Source organism: Ammodytes marinus (genome assembly GCF_949987685.1).
Source record: "Ammodytes marinus genome assembly, chromosome: 11".
Taxonomy (NCBI): Eukaryota; Metazoa; Chordata; class Actinopteri; order Uranoscopiformes; family Ammodytidae; genus Ammodytes; species Ammodytes marinus.
This window is the reverse complement of record NC_137215.1, coordinates 7763023-7781703: the sequence shown is the minus strand read 5'-3', so window position 1 is coordinate 7781703 and position 18681 is coordinate 7763023. Positions and strand designations below refer to the sequence as shown.

The window sequence follows — 18681 nt, the reverse complement described above, 5'->3', positions numbered from 1 at the left end:
GAACGGGGAATGCGAAAGAGGCGTTGCTTTCATGCGGCGTCGCTATGACAAACAGCTACATCGAGTTAAATCTCCACTGGATAACAAAGCAAAAAGCGAATTAAGAGTATGTCCGTACCCATAGTGGAAAAGCACAATTAGATGCCAAGTTAGAAAAACAGATTTTTTTTTAGTTTGCAAAATCCGTTTGAAATTTATATAAATTTTTTGAGCGTTCAAGATCCGGTCCTCATTCAAGTGTAGGTCATTTCATGCAAGAGAGACAATGATAGTCAGCTATGGGGGCGCCCTTAGCTCAGTTGGTAGGGCGTCCCCCCATGGGCCTCGGCCAGCAGCGGACCCGAGTTCGATTCCAGCCCGCGGTCGTTCTCTGCATGTCACTCCCCTCTCTGCCCCATTTCAACTCTGTCTCTACACTATCAATAAAAAGCATAAAAAATGCCAAAAAATATCTTAAAAAAAAAATTATAGTTTGCTATCACCTCAATATGAAGGAAAAGTTCCTTAAATATTTCCGTAGCTGGCTGTCAGCGGTCAAAGACTGTATGGTGCGGCACATTGAATTTTCTCAAGTCTAATTTTTACTTAAATGCTAGTAAAGATGAAAGCAGCAAGGCATCCTCCTTTCTTTGGCTAAAATGTGAAAGTGCACAATGATGTGAACAGCTCATTTTGGTGTTTATAAAGTCGCTAATAAGGGGAAACAGTGTCTTTGAAACTAAATTTTTTCCATTTAGTTGCATGAGCCCAACCGTTATTTTTAACATCTACAAACACAGTGTTTGGTGTTTCGTTACATTACATTTTATTTAGCTGACGCTTTTATCCTAAGCGACTTCCATTAAGTGCATTCAACAATGAAGGTACAAACTCAGAACAACAAGAGTCACGTAAGTACTATAGCTGCAAATAAACCAAACTACAAAGTGACACAAGTAAGTGCTACACAGAGATGTAACAAGTGAATGAATGAATGAATGAATCAATCAATTAATGAATTAATGAAATGTTAGAAAAGCCACTGTGTGTGCTGGTGGGGCCCCATGTTGTCCAGAATGTGCCCATTTTATTTGTTCGCCCCTGCCGTTCAAACAGTCTGAGTCCGCCACTGGTAATAAGGCATACTGGTAAAAACTGCGTTCAGTTCAAATCTAATAATTTCCAAAACATAATTGTGAAATAAACATGACCGAACCAAGCCCTAGCAGGCTAACATTTTTAGTCTACAAAATCAGGAAATGGTTTGAGACCAAAACAGAATGGATATAGAGACCCACTTTCAAAAGGTGTCAAAAGCCAAGGCCAACATATTTGTGAGTCATTCTTAACTTCCTCTCAACTAATAATATGTTGTAGTGCAACCCTCTGTGTCCTCTCAATGGCATACACAGGCAGCCCATTGAGTTGGGACCAATACAGGAGTCATATTTAAATCAAACACCCGATGGCACTCTTGTCCCTTTTTCTATGGTCAAGAAAATGCACTACTCAGTGTGTTCCCCTCTGTTTAGTAGGTTGTTTTTGGCAAGTGAAAAAAATGACATTCTGGCTAAAACAATTTCATGGCAACCCTTCTGTAATCTTAATAACAGACTAGATGGAAAATTCTAAGCAAGTAGTCCAGTGTTTCATAATAGGTATTTGGTCTCTCTATGTTATCTCTATAAATGCATAACAGATAGTGACAAATATCATCCAAATCAATGTGTGTTTGTTGGTGACATCATATGCAAAACACTAGTATGCTATTTTTATTATTTTTTTGTCATTGACAAATTGTGATATTATTTTTATGGTGAATTTCATAATTATGCCACACTGTCTATGTTAATAGACAGTTGTGTATTAATTAGCCTAACAACTACAAATGTGTTTACATTATACCCTTAAAGCCTTTAAAGGTGCAGTGTGTAATATGACATCATCAAGAAAGTTCTACAAAATTCTAGACTGCAACGCTCCCTGGGTAACCCCGCCCCTTTAGAATAATAACAGAAGCTAGAGTGGCCTTCAAGGACAAGAACAATTAAAAATGTTAAACAATGCACCTGATGACATTCCAACTATGACACTTTCAAGATGGCAGCACTAGGCCTTGGTCCAAAATATGCAGAAATATGGATATATATGAGACCCTTTCTAAGGGAAAAATAATAATTAAACACTTTTTTTTCAGCTATTATGCACTAAATTAAATGTACTTATGGATATTATAATTACTTTCTACAAAATCTGCTAGGAAATAAAACCCAAAATTCTACACACTGCAGGTTTAAATGCCAACTTGAAGGTCACATTCTATTTCTAAGGGACTTATTGACTAAAGTACTGTAGATGACACTTTTTTCGATGTTCTTGCATCAGCTAAATAAGTACAACCCTTTGTAAAAACTAAGTAGGCCTAGGCTTATGTAATAATGAACCCTTTCGTGAAATAGCATTGTATTGCTTCCGTCTGATGCAAAGTCATGTAAAAACAAAACGGGGGTGTGTATTACTCTTATCACTTGTATCACTGTCTGTTTGCCGTCTCCTGGGTAGCCAGACCGGCCAGACGGGCGGGGTTTAAAGCCAGGAAACAAATAGAACCGCCCACTCGCATTGCAGTCGCGCTGTCTCTATGAGTAAATGAGGCACAACCCCTTGACATTTAGCACCGTGACGTAGGCACACTGTACACTCAAATTCCCACAGCATCGGACGGCGCTGTTATTGTTCGGTTTGAAGAGTTTGGGGGGCGGTCGGTGCTTTGTTTTTTATTTTGGGGGGCTGATAGCGACCATTAGCAGGATAATTCCACCTGAATAACAACACCTGCATGCCTGGGGTCGAGGTTTAGTTGTAATATTTAGCATAGCCTTTATCCAGGTAGTGAGTAGGCTTAGCTAACAAGTTAGGTCCCGGACGGAGTAGCCGATGGATGACCGGGTATCGGAGTTATTTTGCTCAGGAAATGGACGCGGCTCTGCATCTCAAGGTGTCGCGTCCAGCTTCAAACCGGGACATGCCTACGGGGTAGCCTCCAAAAAAGCTTGCAACAAGATCAACAAGAAATCTAAAGCGCGATTCGCTCGAAACTTCAAACCAAGCAATAACACCCCATATCTACCTCCGGAGGTAAGGCTGAGCTCACGCGCACGTACACTGCTAGCGTAAACTAGCTAATACTAGTTGCGACCCGTAGCAAAGTGCCGCCAATAAAAACGTAAATTTAACTAGGGATATTTTGAGCATTTTGTGGTGTGCAACGCTGACAGAGGCCCATTTCCCTTTGCATTAGACTACTGGGTTAGCTGCCCTGAACTACAGAGTTGTATTCTAACTCGTAGTGACACGTAGCTTGTCGGCAACAAAGGGAAATGAATGAGATGGTTGGTCACGGCTAACATTAGCAGCCTAACATGAGCGGTTTTCTTTAAATTTTCCATTCGCATTTACTTTACTGTAGTTATCCCTTCTTCGTGTGTTTAGTTGAATGGCTTGTGCTAGTAGCTGGCTAGTATGTTTTGCTGTCTTGCAGAAGAACAGCTGTGTTTGTAAATATCTGAGAGGGGGCGGGTGTACACCCCTCGGGCCAGCAAATGTCATTCAGCTAAGGACTGTGTGTTACTACCTTGTATACATGGTTACTACACAAATACTGAACAACTTACATTGATAGTGTATTTATAACCTTAGTAAGCTAAACGTAAACTCAACGGTTAACGTGACCATTATTGTCTCAGACAAGGTTCCTACACACTCATTTAAAAGTTTCATTTAAACATTAATGAATACGTTAATCTAAACATAAGGTTAGTATTAAAATGTCTTGAATCAATCTTTCAAAAAGTCATTGTTATTATAGTTTTTAGTTGTGTATTTTGAATGACCTGCAGTGAAATAATGTAATACCATACCAAATTAAAAAAACAAACGAACATGTCATTCAACATCTTGCTTTTTTACTCAACCAAATAAGTTGTGTTTTTATGGAAATTTGTAAAGGAAAGGTATTATTAATATAGGTCACTGCCATGAACTCTTGTCTGTTAATGGGGCAAGTCCCAACATATTCCAGGGCTTCAGCTGTTGTTTCAGCTGATCCCCCAGCATGTAACCAGCTCCACTGTCCTGAAGTAATCATTGTTGACAATATACAATTGAAATATTTGCACGTGTAATGATATTGACTAGACAACTTTAAATGTATATTGACTCTTATACATGTGAGTGCTTTGTCAAATAACGCATTAAGTAGCTGTGTATAAGCCTGGCTAAGCAGTTAGTCAGTTTGTATAGCTCTCAGTGACTGCCCATTCACAGTAGTGCACTGACCGCTCATTCAGTCCAATTGCTTTTCTCTTAACTGATCAATAGCCTGTTGTCTCACTTCTCTGCAGTCTGACAGTCTGTTGTTTCTCTTCTGCCTTTGTATCTCTCCCTGTCTCTTAGGCCGAAGAGGGAAATATAGAGTACAAGGTAAGCAAATTAGCTGTGACATGTCAGAAGAATATGTAAGTGCAGTCTCGCATGGAAAAGAAGCCAACACCACAGTGGATTAGCAGGAGCATTTTTAGTAACTGGACAGCTGCTTCCACCCCACCATCTTCAGATAGTTATTGCCTCAGCCCTACATTAACTAAATATGAACAAATAAAGAGTATTACATTAAAGGTGGAGTCAGTGATTGTGAATAACTCCTCACGATCCGCTTCCTGTCCGTACTGTGTGTGTGTGTGTGTGTGTGTGTGTGTGTGTGTGCGCAAAAAAAAAAGATGGTGTCAATACACAGCCTAGACTCTGTAAACGGGTATGCAAACAAAGGAGGCCCACCGTAGCTAGCAACATCATGCCCGTTTACACAGCCTAGGTTGTATCAACACTGGATTTTATTTTTTCGCTGACTCCACCTTTAATATATTTGCTTTGCATTGTTAGTTATTTGCATCATAATTATTTAACCACTGACTATAGGGCCATATAACTTTCCACAGTCTAAGTTTAAGATCAGCACTAATCTCTTAAATCTTTCCGTGGTCTAGCTGAAGCTTATAGACCCCACGCAATACCGCCTTGAGCACCTGGCAACACAGATGAAATGGCGACTGCAGGAGGGTCGGGGCGAAGCGGTCTATCAAATAGGTGTCGAGGACAATGGCATGCTGGTGGGACTATCAGAGGACGATATGAGGTCATCGCTGCAGACGCTTCATAAGCTGGCAGAGAAGTAAGTCAAGATAATATCAACAATAGTTTTCATTAGAACCTGTGTTGTCACTGAAATATAAAGTTATCATAACCCTAACCAAACAAAGTGAAAATTATGAAGGTGTGCAATTTAAATTTCCAAACCAGTTTACAAAATGAATATGCATACTATATGTAACAATACATACAAATACATATCCTACAATCATGATGTAATAGCATTATTAAAACACCACTCTATATTCATTTACATATTTGTTTTTTCCTATTTCTGACAGAGTTGGAGCAGACATCGCTATTCTCAGAGAGCGAGAGGTGGACTATGACTCTGATGAGCCTCGGAAGATCGCGGAGGTTCTCATTCGCAAGGTGCCAGATGACCAGCAGGTTAGTAGGTCTACTATGATGAAGACATGTTTGCTTTTTTGGTTGTTGTTCTTTTGTTGTTTTCGTAATTTAGATTTGTTTTGCATCACTGCTTATTCTGTGTGTTTCACCTGCAGTTCTTGGACCTGCGAGTAGCCGTACTGGGTAACGTGGACTCGGGGAAGTCCACTCTGTTGGGTGTGTTGACACAGGGTGAGCTGGACAATGGACGGGGGAGAGCCAGGCTCAACCTCTTCAGACATCTACACGAGATCCAGACTGGACGCACGTCAAGCATCAGCTTTGAGATCCTCGGCTTCAACAGTAAAGGAGAGGTGAGAGGAGATGAATACATTATGTTATAGTTATTATAACAGGGTTTCCTTTCTCACTAAGATGTTCCCAAGAGTATATGTTTTTGGTAATATTAATACTAAAAGGAAAATACAATATAATTTGCTGTAATATTAATGTAGAAATCATCAAATGACCCTACCTGTGACTGATTAGTGACTGATATCTGGCCGACGTACTGTACATTTTAAATAAATAACGAGAGATATGTTGGTGCTATTGGATATTCCTAAATGTAATGGGAGCTCATGAGAAACTTAATATTACTTTTTTTCCCCAGGTTGTGAATTACAGCGAGTCTCGGACGGCAGAGGAGATTTGTGAGAGTGCCTCTAAAATGATCACGTTCATAGATCTGGCGGGTCACCACAAGTACCTGAAGACCACCATCTTTGGCCTCACCAGCTACTGTCCGGATTTCGCCATGCTGGTCGTCAGCGCAAATACCGGCATTGGTGAGTATTTATTGCTTCATTTGATTTTCTACTAGTTTTGTATGAAAATTTTTCCTCAGTTAGAATGTAACCGTGTCTCTTTGTGTGCACTTTATCCAGTCACATTACTATTCAGATAAGCCAAGCTGAAAGTGGATCTGTTACAGGGACACAGGAGGGTAATAAACACTTGCAGGGCCAGATCTGTGAGAGAGCCTGTGTTTGTATTCACAACAACTCTACACTCGAGCGGACAGCTGTAGCGTAGCCCTTTGCAAACATGTGATATCTGAGTGATGTAACAGGCTACCCTTCCTACCACCGTCTCCATGCCCCTGCCTGCCACTACTAGTCCCAAAATATCTCAAATACCATCCATTCATTTTAGAGTCCTCTTACATACTGGAGGCAGCTAATGTGCTTGATCCTGTGCAGATTTGGTGAATCAAAGACCTGCAAATGGATCGGTGACCTACTGCATATGTCAACATTGCTGACTTTGCAGGAACACTTGGAAATCACCAGGAGTTATTCCCATGATTTTTGCTCATATTGTATAAATGATCAAGCTGAACTTTCTCCCAGAATTCATGTGACGTTTTGCTGAACGGCACTTTATTTTCATTTTGTGTCTGTAATCGTGGAGCCTAGGGGCATAGACAAAAAAGATTCCAGAAACATTACAATAATCCTCAACAGACATGTCCCCCACGGCAAAGTGAAGACAAAATTCCTAAGTGAATTTTTCGCATTGCAAAGCAAAGCGTTTTACACATCCCATAGTATATTAATATGGGACAAACTTTGTGACTCTACGGCTCATGGTCTTTCTCTTGTTACAATAAACTTATTGTATTGATATATTCTGTATCAGTGCACAGTGTCCTTTCAATGACCCAAACCTTTAATCAAGTGAGAGTCTACAAGACTTGATATCCAGGTCCAGGAAGGACAGACAGTACTTTGTAACCTGAACTGCTGAAACAAGCTAGCCAGTTATTTGCTTTGGTTGTAAACACAGGTTTGTCTACTGTTGTTGTTAACTTATCCTGCTGTAACAGTAGAACACTAATTCATTTAGCTTGATGGTCCCTCCCTATTCAAAACGTTGCTGTCAGAAGTGGGATTCGAACCCACGCCTCCAGAGGAGACTGCGACCTGAACGCAGCGCCTTAGACCGCTCGGCCATCCTGACACTAATCTATTTATGTCAGCTCTGCTTCATGGCTGGGGGGAGGGGCTCTGACTCACGCAGCTAGTGGGCCCCAGATAAGAACATGCTGATGAGGGCTTGTGACCTTCTGTAAAGAGTCTCTTGAAAGCAATAGACTTACCAAAGGTTTATTAGGAAATCTGTGGATGTGTTTTAATTTTTTGCAATGTGTTTTAGCCATGTGGATGAAATGTTTGCCTTATAGACAACACTTACGATGCCTATGTATTAAAAAAAAAAAAAAAAGTTGTATTCAGTAGGGATATACTACCGCCAAAACTAAATGTACACTAGTTTGCTGTTCATAGTTATAATACAGATTATTTCAACACCAGGAAAATAAATTCAGTCTAAAAGTTTAGAAACAATAGATTCTGATCACTTTAAAGTTGGAGTCAGCGATTCTGGAGAACGCTTGTTGTCAAAATCAATGAATATCTCCTCATGATCTGCTTCCTGATCGTACTGTGTGTGAAAAATATATCCAGCATTTTGATAAAACTAAATAAAAATTAAAAAAATGAATATTATTTAATCCATATTTAGGTATTTATCTTTGAAAAACTGAAGTTGTTGCAATGTTTGTGTGGCTGTCTTTTCTAAAATAGGGCACGCCTGGGGGGGAAATGGGATCAAGATTGGGGACCATTTTAACTATGCAACAGACAGAAATGGGACACAGTGTCTGCAACCCAAGAGCAACAGCTTAAATTATGAAACAGAGTAATGGATCTGGGTAATGCAAAGGGCTCGTCTTAGGTCGTATCTGTGACAAGCCAAAAAATACCTATTTCCTTTCTAAAACAGGAGGAACTTTTGTCTATTCTGATTTTTCCCATGCACCTTTACCTCGGATGCTCTAAAAATAGCACAACAACACGCTACTCAGCTGATCAGGGGTTATGGTATTTTAGGTGTCTGTCTGTGTCTGTAAATGTGTTTTATGGGGTCAGTGTACCCTTAAACTATTAGGAGACGTAGGGAGAGTTTAGACCTACATCTGACCGAAACATAATCTACTATCCATGTTTACATGTCACTTTAACATGCCATCTTTCTTCACAAAGAAACATGATCCTCCAGGTACAATGTTACCTCTGTGAAAGTGTCACTTTGTTTGGAGAAACTTGTCTTAAAATGTTTACCAGCTTATCAGTTTGTTGACATGTTCTTTTGAAGCTCAGACTCATATTATTTGCCAGCAGACAAGCAATGATATCTCAGTCCCTTGCCCCTCGAGGGTGTAGACTTCCTTATGTGACCAAATGGATGTTTGCCGGGAACATTGGGTCCCTTACTTTTCTTTTCATTTGGATAGATGTGTACAAGCCCATCATGCACACTACCTGTAAACAAACATTGTGTTTGTGCCCTCGCATGTTAAAGCACGTTTGATGATGTAGAGTGGTGCAGAGTGAAGTGCATCTGAATGAGTAAATTCATTTTAAGGAAACCCTTCAACTAGACCTAACTAAATCCCTACTTCCTTTCCCTTCTATTTTCCAGCCGGTACGACGCGGGAGCATCTGGGACTTGCCATGGCCTTGAAGGTTCCCATCTTCATTGTCATCAGTAAGGTGGACCTTTGTGCGCGGGCCACAGTGGAGCGCACTGTGCGACAGTTGGAGCGCGTCCTGAAGCAGCCGGGCTGCAACAAGGTCCCAATGGTCATCAGCAGCACGGATGACGCTGTGACGGCAGCCCAACAGTTCGCCCAGTCACCAAAGTATGAAACAAGTATATGTAAAGTACAACTGAATAAAGCATTTAATGTTTTCTATTTGACGATTTGTAGTGATGTGTATGCATCCTATATAGTGTAGAACTCTTATAACGGTATCAAATCAAACTTAATTTATAGAGCACTTTTCATACACAGAAAATGTAGAACAAAGTGCCTTACATAATAAAAGAATAGCCAAGACCTGAGCACTAAATATTACATGTCATTTAGCAGGTGCTCTTTTCCAAAGTGACTTAATATTGGATTTAGGCAGGTTGCATTGGTCTTGCCCATAACCCTCACTTAACTTGCCCCGGCCTGACTGGGAATTGAACCCTGGGTTCTTGTATCAAAGTCAGTGGTACTACCTGTTTAGCTAGCCAGCTAAATGAAAATGATAATAAGACAACAATGATAAGACAGGGACTGATACGACAGGAAAAACGTACAGGGTAAAAAACAATTTGTGGTGTGTTCTTGTTTGTCCTGATCACGTGCTTGTGCTCTCCCTGGCAGCATCACACCCATCTTCACCATGTCCAGTGTGTCCGGAGAGAGTCTAGACTTGCTCAAGGTCTTCTTCAACATCATCCCTCCTCTCAGCACCAGCAAGGAGCAGGAGGAGCTCATGCAACAGCTAACTGAGTTCCAGGTAGGTCCAAGATAAAGGGACCAGCTGGCACATGTTAACACTTACTGTACACAGTAAATACATATGACTTTGATTGTGTGGTTGATAGTAGTGTGTTCATCATTGCAGGTTGATGAGATCTTCACTGTGCCAGAGGTGGGGACTGTGGTGGGAGGTACTCTCTACAGGTCAGTGTGTTGAAATGTTGACTTCATGGTCTTCCATTTTTAACATGCATTTTAATATGTTTTAGCCTGGACTTTCTCAGACCGTGTGTTCTCTTTGATTGCGCAGTGGTATTTGTCGTGAGGGAGATGATCTTGTGGTAGGGCCCACCGATTCGGGCCAGTTCCACAAGTTGACCATCGAGAGCATCCAAAGGAACCGCTCGGCATGCAGGGTGCTCAGGGCCGGCCAGGCAGCCACACTAGCCCTGGGCAACTTCGACCGGTCGCTACTACGCAAGGTGAGACACTTGTGACAAATTTGCCAAACTCAAAATTTTCATGGAAATAAAAAATGTATATTGGTGGTTTGGTACTTTATCAGTAATTCATATGGGAAAACATATAAGATATCGATAGTTAGCACCAGTGGTTATTGTCAATTAATTGTTAGTTATTGTGACAGAAACCCAAACCTGATTGAAAGAAAATCCAAGAAACGGATAACTGACCAACTTATGAAAAAACATTAAATACAATACAACAAAAAATTACGCCAACATTTTTTTTTATATTATTTAAAACCAAACTAAACTTATATCATGTTACGAAGTACGCACTGATTTCTAATCTATATGTTTGCAATGTCCATGTGTTTTTTTCCTATTCACAGGGCATGGTGATGGTGAGTCCGGAGATGGATCCTACCATCTGCTGGATGTTTGAGGCTGAGATTGTGCTGCTATTCCACGCCAAGACCTTCCACAAGGGCTTCCAGGTTACTGTGCACATAGGCAATGTGAGACAGACCGCCACTGTGGAAGCTGTTTATGGCAAGGTTAGTTCCGCCACTTACCTCTGCTTGTTAGATCCCAATGTGTTATCTTGTGCATAATATGTCTGATTATTATTACAATAAATGTATTGATAATATGATGTGATTGTACACCCAGGAGGAGCTGAGGACAGGGGAGAAAGCAGTGGTCCTATTCAAGTTCATCAAGCACCCAGAGTACCTGAAGGTTGGAGCTAAAGTGCTCTTCAGAGAGGGCGTGACCAAAGGCATCGGCCTCGTCACCAAGCTGCAGCCCGTCGCCCAGTACCTGCCATCCCAAAGCGAGGACGACGAAGCCTAATGGTTTTCCTGACGACCCCAGCAGAAAAAAAACACCGTCCCAACCCAAAAAAAAACAAGGTGCTCTATAAACAACCTCCTGCGTCTCTGCCTTGTTTCAGTAAATCCCTCTCAGTTGACTTTGTTGTTTTATCAGCCTTTTCCAAAACCTGGTTGTCCCCATCCCTCCTACTTTTCCCTTTTTAAAGCCTTTTTAAATAACTGCTTTCTGGTGATGAGGTTTAGAGTGTTGCTTTCATGCACTGAAAAGAGGAAACCCTCCAGCCCCCTCTTTAACACATTCACATGGCAACATCTACTGGCGTGATATTGACTATCAAGAACACATAGTCACAATGCACACATTTAAAAAGTGTTAACTAGGAAATGGCTGTCTCAAACCTCTGTTGAAGTGCTAATACAAGGTTAACACCTAAACACACTCCCTACACATTTTGAAAAAGAGCATGCACACAGCACACGTTCTCTTGCACTGAAACATACACACCAGTGAAGATACCTTTGGCAGATCATTGTTTACAAGCAGTTTGCAAGTAAGAGATGCTTGGACATAAAGGTGCAAGCTGTATCGCTAATGTCATTGTTGTGATCGACCCAAAGCAGCTTGTCTGTTACCAGCACTGTGCCTGACTGAAGAAGATACACCACTGGCCCTCACTGTTTTTAAATGTTTTTCTGACATCATATCCTTATCTGACTGACCGCTAAAGAACTATGTGAGACAATTAGTAAAAGCATTTAGATACTTTGGTGGTTCACGAACGGACACAGCTTTTTAATTATTTATAAGCTAAACCACCTTAAAGCTATGTTACTCACAACGGGCATTATGAAGTTATGACAGGCCTGCCAAGATAACTCACATTGGCAATCACTTATAACTGGTGTTTGTTACGTCACATATGTCTGCGAGATTCACAAGTAATGCCTCACGATAGTGCAGTGAGATGCCAATGATCTTGCTGCCTATCTTTCAAGTGCTTTAGGTTACCGTACTCAGGTCAGTATAGACATCTTGGTACTAGTAGTAAGCATTCCACTCTCACAGAACTACTCCATTGGAGGTTCCTGTAGCCGATTTGGAGGGAGGGAGGTTTGAGGGAATAATAAAAAAAAAAAAGACAAGAGTGTTTCTCCCAAAGAGACATGTTTGAGTATGGAGTATATAGTATGTAAAGCAGTACTGATGTAGCTTTGTTTAAAAGCAATTAAGTTTGGGGTACTTTGATGTCGTCTCTTCACTTCTGTTACTTACTATGGAGGGGGGTTAACAGTAACACAGTGCCTGATGGAACTGCCGTTTGGGTAGCCTTCCATGACAAGTTCTAATTAGGTCGGTGCTACTCTGTTAAAACCTGTTTTTGTTGTTACGCACTGTTTGTATGCTCTCACAAAGAAGAATACTATAAGCATTTAAACCAAAATATTTTCTAGCCTCTATGCAGAGTTATATCAGGTGTTTGTTTGACTGCATCTCAAAAGTATTTTATAGATTTCTAGTAGTTCCAGATTTTACGACTCATTTTAACAAATGTTTCACTGTCTTCTTAATGGCACCCACCCATTTTGACTTTGTTGAAATGTTTCAGATCTGTTTTCCTCTTTATTAATTGAAAGTGTAATATTTTTCTCCATTAAATTGGGTGAAATGCAATATTTATGTACAGATCCAATTTGTGTATCATGATTGTACATGAATAAAACTTTTATTGTCTCTTCAGCAGGTGTTTTTTTCTTATTCTTTTATTGCTTAATGTTTTCAACCATGTCATCATACACACAGGGTACTGCGTCCACTGGCTCACGTTACAGAGCCATGACTCACTACAGAACCTTGAGTTGTAAATAAAAAGCTTTGTTATTTAATTGCCATGGTACAGCTCTTCCTTATCCACTCCTCAGCTGATGCAAGACAAAGCAAGAGTGATTGATAGTCTTTCACCAGTCAATAGAACCATATGTACAAAGGTGGAAAAATCAAACAGGATGACTCAGGTCGGAATGCAATTACTCTCACTGTGCTAGTATTTCAAAGATGCACTGCCTTGTTGTCCTGCAACAGACAAACATGTTTTCTTTCTTGAGTTCACATGAAGTCACTCAAGTGAGGATTCCTGCTCTATTGTCAAGTCTTTAGTGGCATCTGCTGGCACGTCAGAGTACTACAACATCATGTACACAACTACAACATCTAAAATAAAGTATCTTTAATACACTCTGGTTCACAGAATTATTGCCTTTTACTTTACAATATATATTTTTTAAAACCCTTCCAATCCTATAAAGAACAGTAACTTTAATCTAGCGATTTCTGTAACCTTATGGCTTTCACATTCCTTGAACAAATGAAAAACCTATTGTCCTTACACATTTGCGATATGAGTTATCAGGAATGTGTATTTTATTTAGATAAACAATTGCAGTCCTACAGCACATCTTCAGCTCTTCTTAAAAAAAGAATCCAGGGTGCCTGTACTTCCACCTTGGGAGCGGTGCCTTTTGGATTGGGGTCCCGACTGGCCCCTGCCTTTTGTCTTGCCCCGGGAGGACTGGGCTATACCTGCTGCTCCTGCTCTGACAGGAGTTAGAGAGACACTGGAAGAAGGAGAAGAGACGGTTGAGGAAGATGACGACAGTGATTTCTGGAGGTCCAGGGCAAAGTGATAGTCATTATGTTCAGGCATTTCCCAGACCAACACCTCCTGGCTACAGCGTTCACAGGTCAACAGGTCTTCTTTGTCCACACTGGCAGGATGGTGATTTACCTCTGCATCAATGTCCGGTTCATCCCTGGAGTCTTCACATAGAGACTGGTTAGATGTGACCTCGGAGCTAGTTTTTGCCTGTAGGCCCGACACAATAGCGACAGTGTCCTCGAAGTCCTCTTTAGTGACAGTCATTGGCCTTTGTCCTTCAGGCTTATTCAATGCAGAGGCCTGTACACTTCTTTCAAGAATCTTCTTGTGGAAGAAAGAGGAAATGCCAGGATGGGGGCTGGCTGACGCAATTTTAGATTCAGAAAAAAGTGCAAAGGAAGATATGGAGTTATTGGAATCTGCTTCCGACTCAGTATCAATAGCAGAAGTTTTGTGAATGGAGGAAGATAGGAGAGTTCCTGCGGAGCTTATCATATCCTCATCCGCCTCGTCCACATCTTTTGTAACCATCTGTGTTTTTTTCTCAGCTGCCTTTTGAAAGAAGGACTGGATGGTGCCGGGTTGTTTGTCGTTCTTCAGCTCAGAGTGGGGCTGTGTGGACGACTGAGTGTTTGAGAATGAACTCTGGGTTGACGTAACATCGCTGGAGAGAAAGCCAGCGATGCCCCCTACTGACGGAGCGTCGCTGAATTTGCTCGCCGAGATGTGGAGCAAGGTGAGGGGTGGTGTCCTAGGGAGAGGATGCAAGAACACAGTAATACATCACACAGGGTTTCCTTAGACCAACTGACTTTAAACCCTGCGTTCCAAATCGCATACTTTTTTTTTGGACTATTCTACATACTACAGCTGATTATAACAAGTATGTAGTTTGCATGATGCATACAATTGGGGCATACTTTGACTCATTTATTTGATCATTACAACGTGCCTTAAATTTGTCTCTTGCTTATGTACTGTATCTGTCGCATTGCTGGTTGTTTTTGCTCTGATTCTGAGTCCGTTGAAACGTAACTTCACCTGCGCAGTGGTTTGTGGGTCAGAATCTCCAAAAAAGCATGCCGATTTCCTCACTAAAAATCACGACCGGATGTAGTAGGGCATCCGGGTATTTTAAAAGCAAGCTGCATCTGACTACATGAATTGGGACATCCTAAATATTTTTCTACTATACTAAATAGCAGGGAAGTATGGGTATTGGAACGCAGCGTAAATATTTCACTGCATGCATGTGCATCAATTTACCATGCTGCCTGGTGGTTTCCGGCTGTGTTGAGACTCTTGATGATGGCAAAGCTGTCAGCAGAGAGTTTGGATGCTTCGTAGCGCACTAAAGCACAACAGCGGGAGAAGCTGCTCGGCCTTTTGTCCCCAAGCTGACGCACACCGACTGTCAACGACTTAGCCACTCGACCATTCTGCAAGGGGGCGAGACATGTCGGACACTGATGTGAACCACGGTTATACTTACCAAAAACAACTTCACAGTGAAACCCCAGTTAAGGAAATAGGTAGTACTGCTGTAACAACGGAAAATATGACACAATCGCAAATAATTTTTTCTCACCACTTCCCTGTCCTTGGTAAGCCTCTCCTCCAGCTCAAGGGCCAGTTGATTAAGCCAATACTGTACCTACAGAGGGGTATACAATAATACACCTTAAAACATCTGGCAAATCATAATTAAAAATAACAATATTGTACATGGTAATGTTACAAAAATGTGTTTAATTGCATCTTCCTTACACATCTAGATGGATCAACTACATTCTCTCAAAGTTTCCCCACTTTCAGTTTCAGCCAATATCAGTCTAAAAATAAAAGCCAGATTGAGTCATACCGAGACAGATGGCCGTTACCTGCTCTTTTGTGGCCAGTGACGTCTTCCCGGGGAAGTTTTTACTGCAGCCGATGGACTTGGGGAGCTGTCTCGGTTTCACTGCTTCAAAGTCAATCCCACGACACATGTCATACAGCCACTGGCTGCAAAAAGCAGAGAGGCTCAATGGTTAATGTGGGGTGGTAATCAAGTATAAATAATAATGTCAATTTCTGAAGCACTTTTATCAAACAGGTTGGTTTTTGTAAGAGAAAACCTTTGTCCCTGTAATGTTGTTGTGTTATAAGCATGTGGCATAATGCATGCTGTGACCACAGATATGTATTAGGATACATATAGTAAAATGGCTAAGTTAAGAATTTGTAATCAATATGTCCATTCATCTTAAAATTATGATGCGTGTGATATAATACGTAAATGCAAGACAAACACTTTTGTTCGCCAGTAACCTTTTGACACTTTTGACTTTTAAAATAATATCTGATCGGTAGCACTTATCGGATCATGCTACAAATTGATAAGTGCTACTTTGAGGATCTGGACATGCGGAGACCACAATTTTTTGATGGGGTAGCGCAATTTGACAGCCAACTTTCAATTTGCGCCACTGCAGCAGCACAAAACACTGGCGGCTTGTCTTACCCTGTCTTTTCTCCAAAGTGCTGTTCCAGTTGGGCCTGAGAGAAGCGAATCAGATCTCCCATGTTCTTTATGCCCAGAGTTTCAGTAATGGAGACACCCAGCTTACCCCCCAGGCTACGGCTGCAAAGGTCAAATAAACAGTCCAAGTACAGATTATTGTCTTTTTTTTTTCTTGTTTGTCACTTTTATGTCAGAATATGATGAGGAGTAACTCCTTCGTGACATAGTAGTGCATTGAACTCACATCTTGCTGATTGGTAAAGAGTTGAAAAGCTCTGCCACAGAGTCCAAAGGCACAACAGTTTGTCGGTTAGGTTTGTTCAGACCACAGGCTAGTTTGGCCAACACCTGGAAACAGTATGACCATAGGAGAGACAGTTACAAATTTTCAAAGCACTGCTGCAGTGGTATTATATGTACAGGAATAAATCATTGAGAGGTTCTCACCTTGTTGTGTGATATCCCTGCTGAACAGCGGAAACCGGTGTCTTTCTCCACAGCGGCCCTCATTTCCTCCGCAATTATTGCCCCCACAGTCAGCTGCAGTTCCGCAGAGGCCTGCTCCCCTATTAGAGGGACGGGTAGGGACGCCAGCCACTGCTGGACACCTCTGGACCTCTGCTCCTCTGGGGACAAAAATGACACTGTTTAGAAGGACACATCCTTACCGGAGATTTGGCATGTTAAAGGTTATGTTAAAGGTGGATACAGCGTATCTGGAGAATGTTTGTAGTCAAAATCATCTTCTCACGAACTGTGACCTGTCCGTATTGTGTATGCAATGACAACAATATTAGTGTTGATACACAACCTAGGTTATGCAAACAGGTATGTAAACAAGTAGGCTTGGACCAACCCACTGTAGTACCGGAAGAGATATGTACTAATTTTGACAAAAAGTGATTCTGACAACAAGCGTTCCCTAGAATCGCTGACTCTTAACAGCAGCTTCTCTTGTCCAGTGCTGAAACATTTAGTCGAGTCATTGATTAGTTTGGTTACAGTTCCATTTACAGCCTACCTTTATCCAATACAGCATCCTCTGCATATGATTCCTGTTCAGGCAAACTTTGTGGGTAGCCCTGGATGTGGGTCATACTCAGCAGGTGAGGCTCAGGTTGTTTGTCGGCCATGTTTTTCAGCCGCTGCTGGACAGTGTCAGTCAGATCCAAGTAGGCCTCGTCAATGCTGGCTCTTTCGATGACAGCGAAGCGCGACATCACCTCGATCACCTTCACACTCGCCTCTCTGTAACTACACACGGTTGAGAGTGATATTTACTTTACAATTGGCCAGAGAAGTAGAGGTATTAAAGCTACATTTATTTACTATTCATACTGCCCCAATATGCTCTACGGCACAATACCCCTGGAAGTGAGAACAGGTGTAACAGGTTAAACATCACCAGCACTTACGGTGTCAGGTCTGCCTTGCCGCGAGACTCACGCACTCGTGCCACCTGCAGATCTGGGCACAGTATCTTTGCATCGTCCACCCACATGTTCTTGGTGACACCATAGGCCCTGGCCTCGTAGCTCACAGCAATGATACTAGCAGCAGAGCAGAGGATGATATTTTGTTGAGAACCACATTTTCTAAGTCATATTTACAAACTGTGAGAACATGAATTGCCAACACAGGCAGCTATTTAAATGGTTCAACTAAGCAGACACAAGCTTGGTGCAGCTGAAATGCTAAAGTGTGTGATTGTTTACATTAACAGTCCGTGTGCACAAATGGAGTAATCCAGAATACATAACAATCCTGATTCCTGCTGTTTATTTATTTTTTACCTTTATTTTACTAGGCAAGAATTGTGTTGGACATTCTCCTTGCAAGCAGTGCATGTTGCCTTGATCATCAAAACAATACATCTCTAGTGTCAGAAACTCACCCGCCTCCTTTCCACGTCTTGTACTGGGCCACCACACATGGAGTGTTGCTCAGAGCCGGATTGAGCTTCTGTTCAACCTGGACGTAAAAACAGTCCATGTCCACTAACGCCACCACTCTCTCCTTTCCGTACTCCATCGCTGCAGAGGAGAACGAAATCCACTGAAATTAAACAAGGCGCCGAAATGTTTCCCTTCCCGTCGCTTGGTATTTGCGCAGTCGTTTGGATGTTACATAAATACGTCATCAAAAGTCGACACATCAAAAGTCGGTGCACTGACTTTTGCATGGAGAAAAAAATGCTTTTCAAGGAGTTAATAAATAGGACTACAGATTTGTCGAGTACTAACAACTCAAGTTAATGTATCTGCATTTAATAACTTGATAGTTGCTGCCGAGTCATACATCCCCTAATAGGCGGTTTATCATCATACAATGT

General features: G+C 41.5%; 2 protein-coding genes across 2 annotated transcripts; one reads left to right on the top strand and one right to left on the bottom strand.

Moving 5' to 3' along the window:
* The first annotated feature begins 2729 nt into the window (after positions 1–2729).
* Positions 2730–12930, top strand: gtpbp2a (GTP binding protein 2a). Its single transcript, XM_080036372.1, has 12 exons — positions 2730–3117; positions 4435–4461; positions 5025–5209; positions 5469–5577; positions 5694–5891; positions 6191–6365; positions 9064–9283; positions 9797–9932; positions 10041–10099; positions 10206–10377; positions 10749–10913; positions 11029–12930. The coding sequence occupies exons 1-12, from the start codon at positions 2917–2919 to the stop codon at positions 11209–11211; spliced, it is 1830 nt and encodes a 609-aa protein (XP_079892498.1). The 5' UTR covers positions 2730–2916; the 3' UTR covers positions 11212–12930.
* Positions 12931–13335: 405 nt separating this feature from the next.
* On the bottom strand, positions 13336–18424 carry polh (polymerase (DNA directed), eta). Its single transcript, XM_080036913.1, has 10 exons — positions 18244–18424; positions 17765–17899; positions 17371–17603; positions 16797–16975; positions 16594–16697; positions 16350–16469; positions 15727–15850; positions 15435–15500; positions 15113–15285; positions 13336–14597 (listed from the first exon to the last, which is right to left on the bottom strand). The coding sequence occupies exons 1-10, from the start codon at positions 18378–18380 to the stop codon at positions 13649–13651; spliced, it is 2220 nt and encodes a 739-aa protein (XP_079893039.1). The 5' UTR covers positions 18381–18424; the 3' UTR covers positions 13336–13648.
* Between the last annotated feature and the right edge of the window lie 257 nt (positions 18425–18681).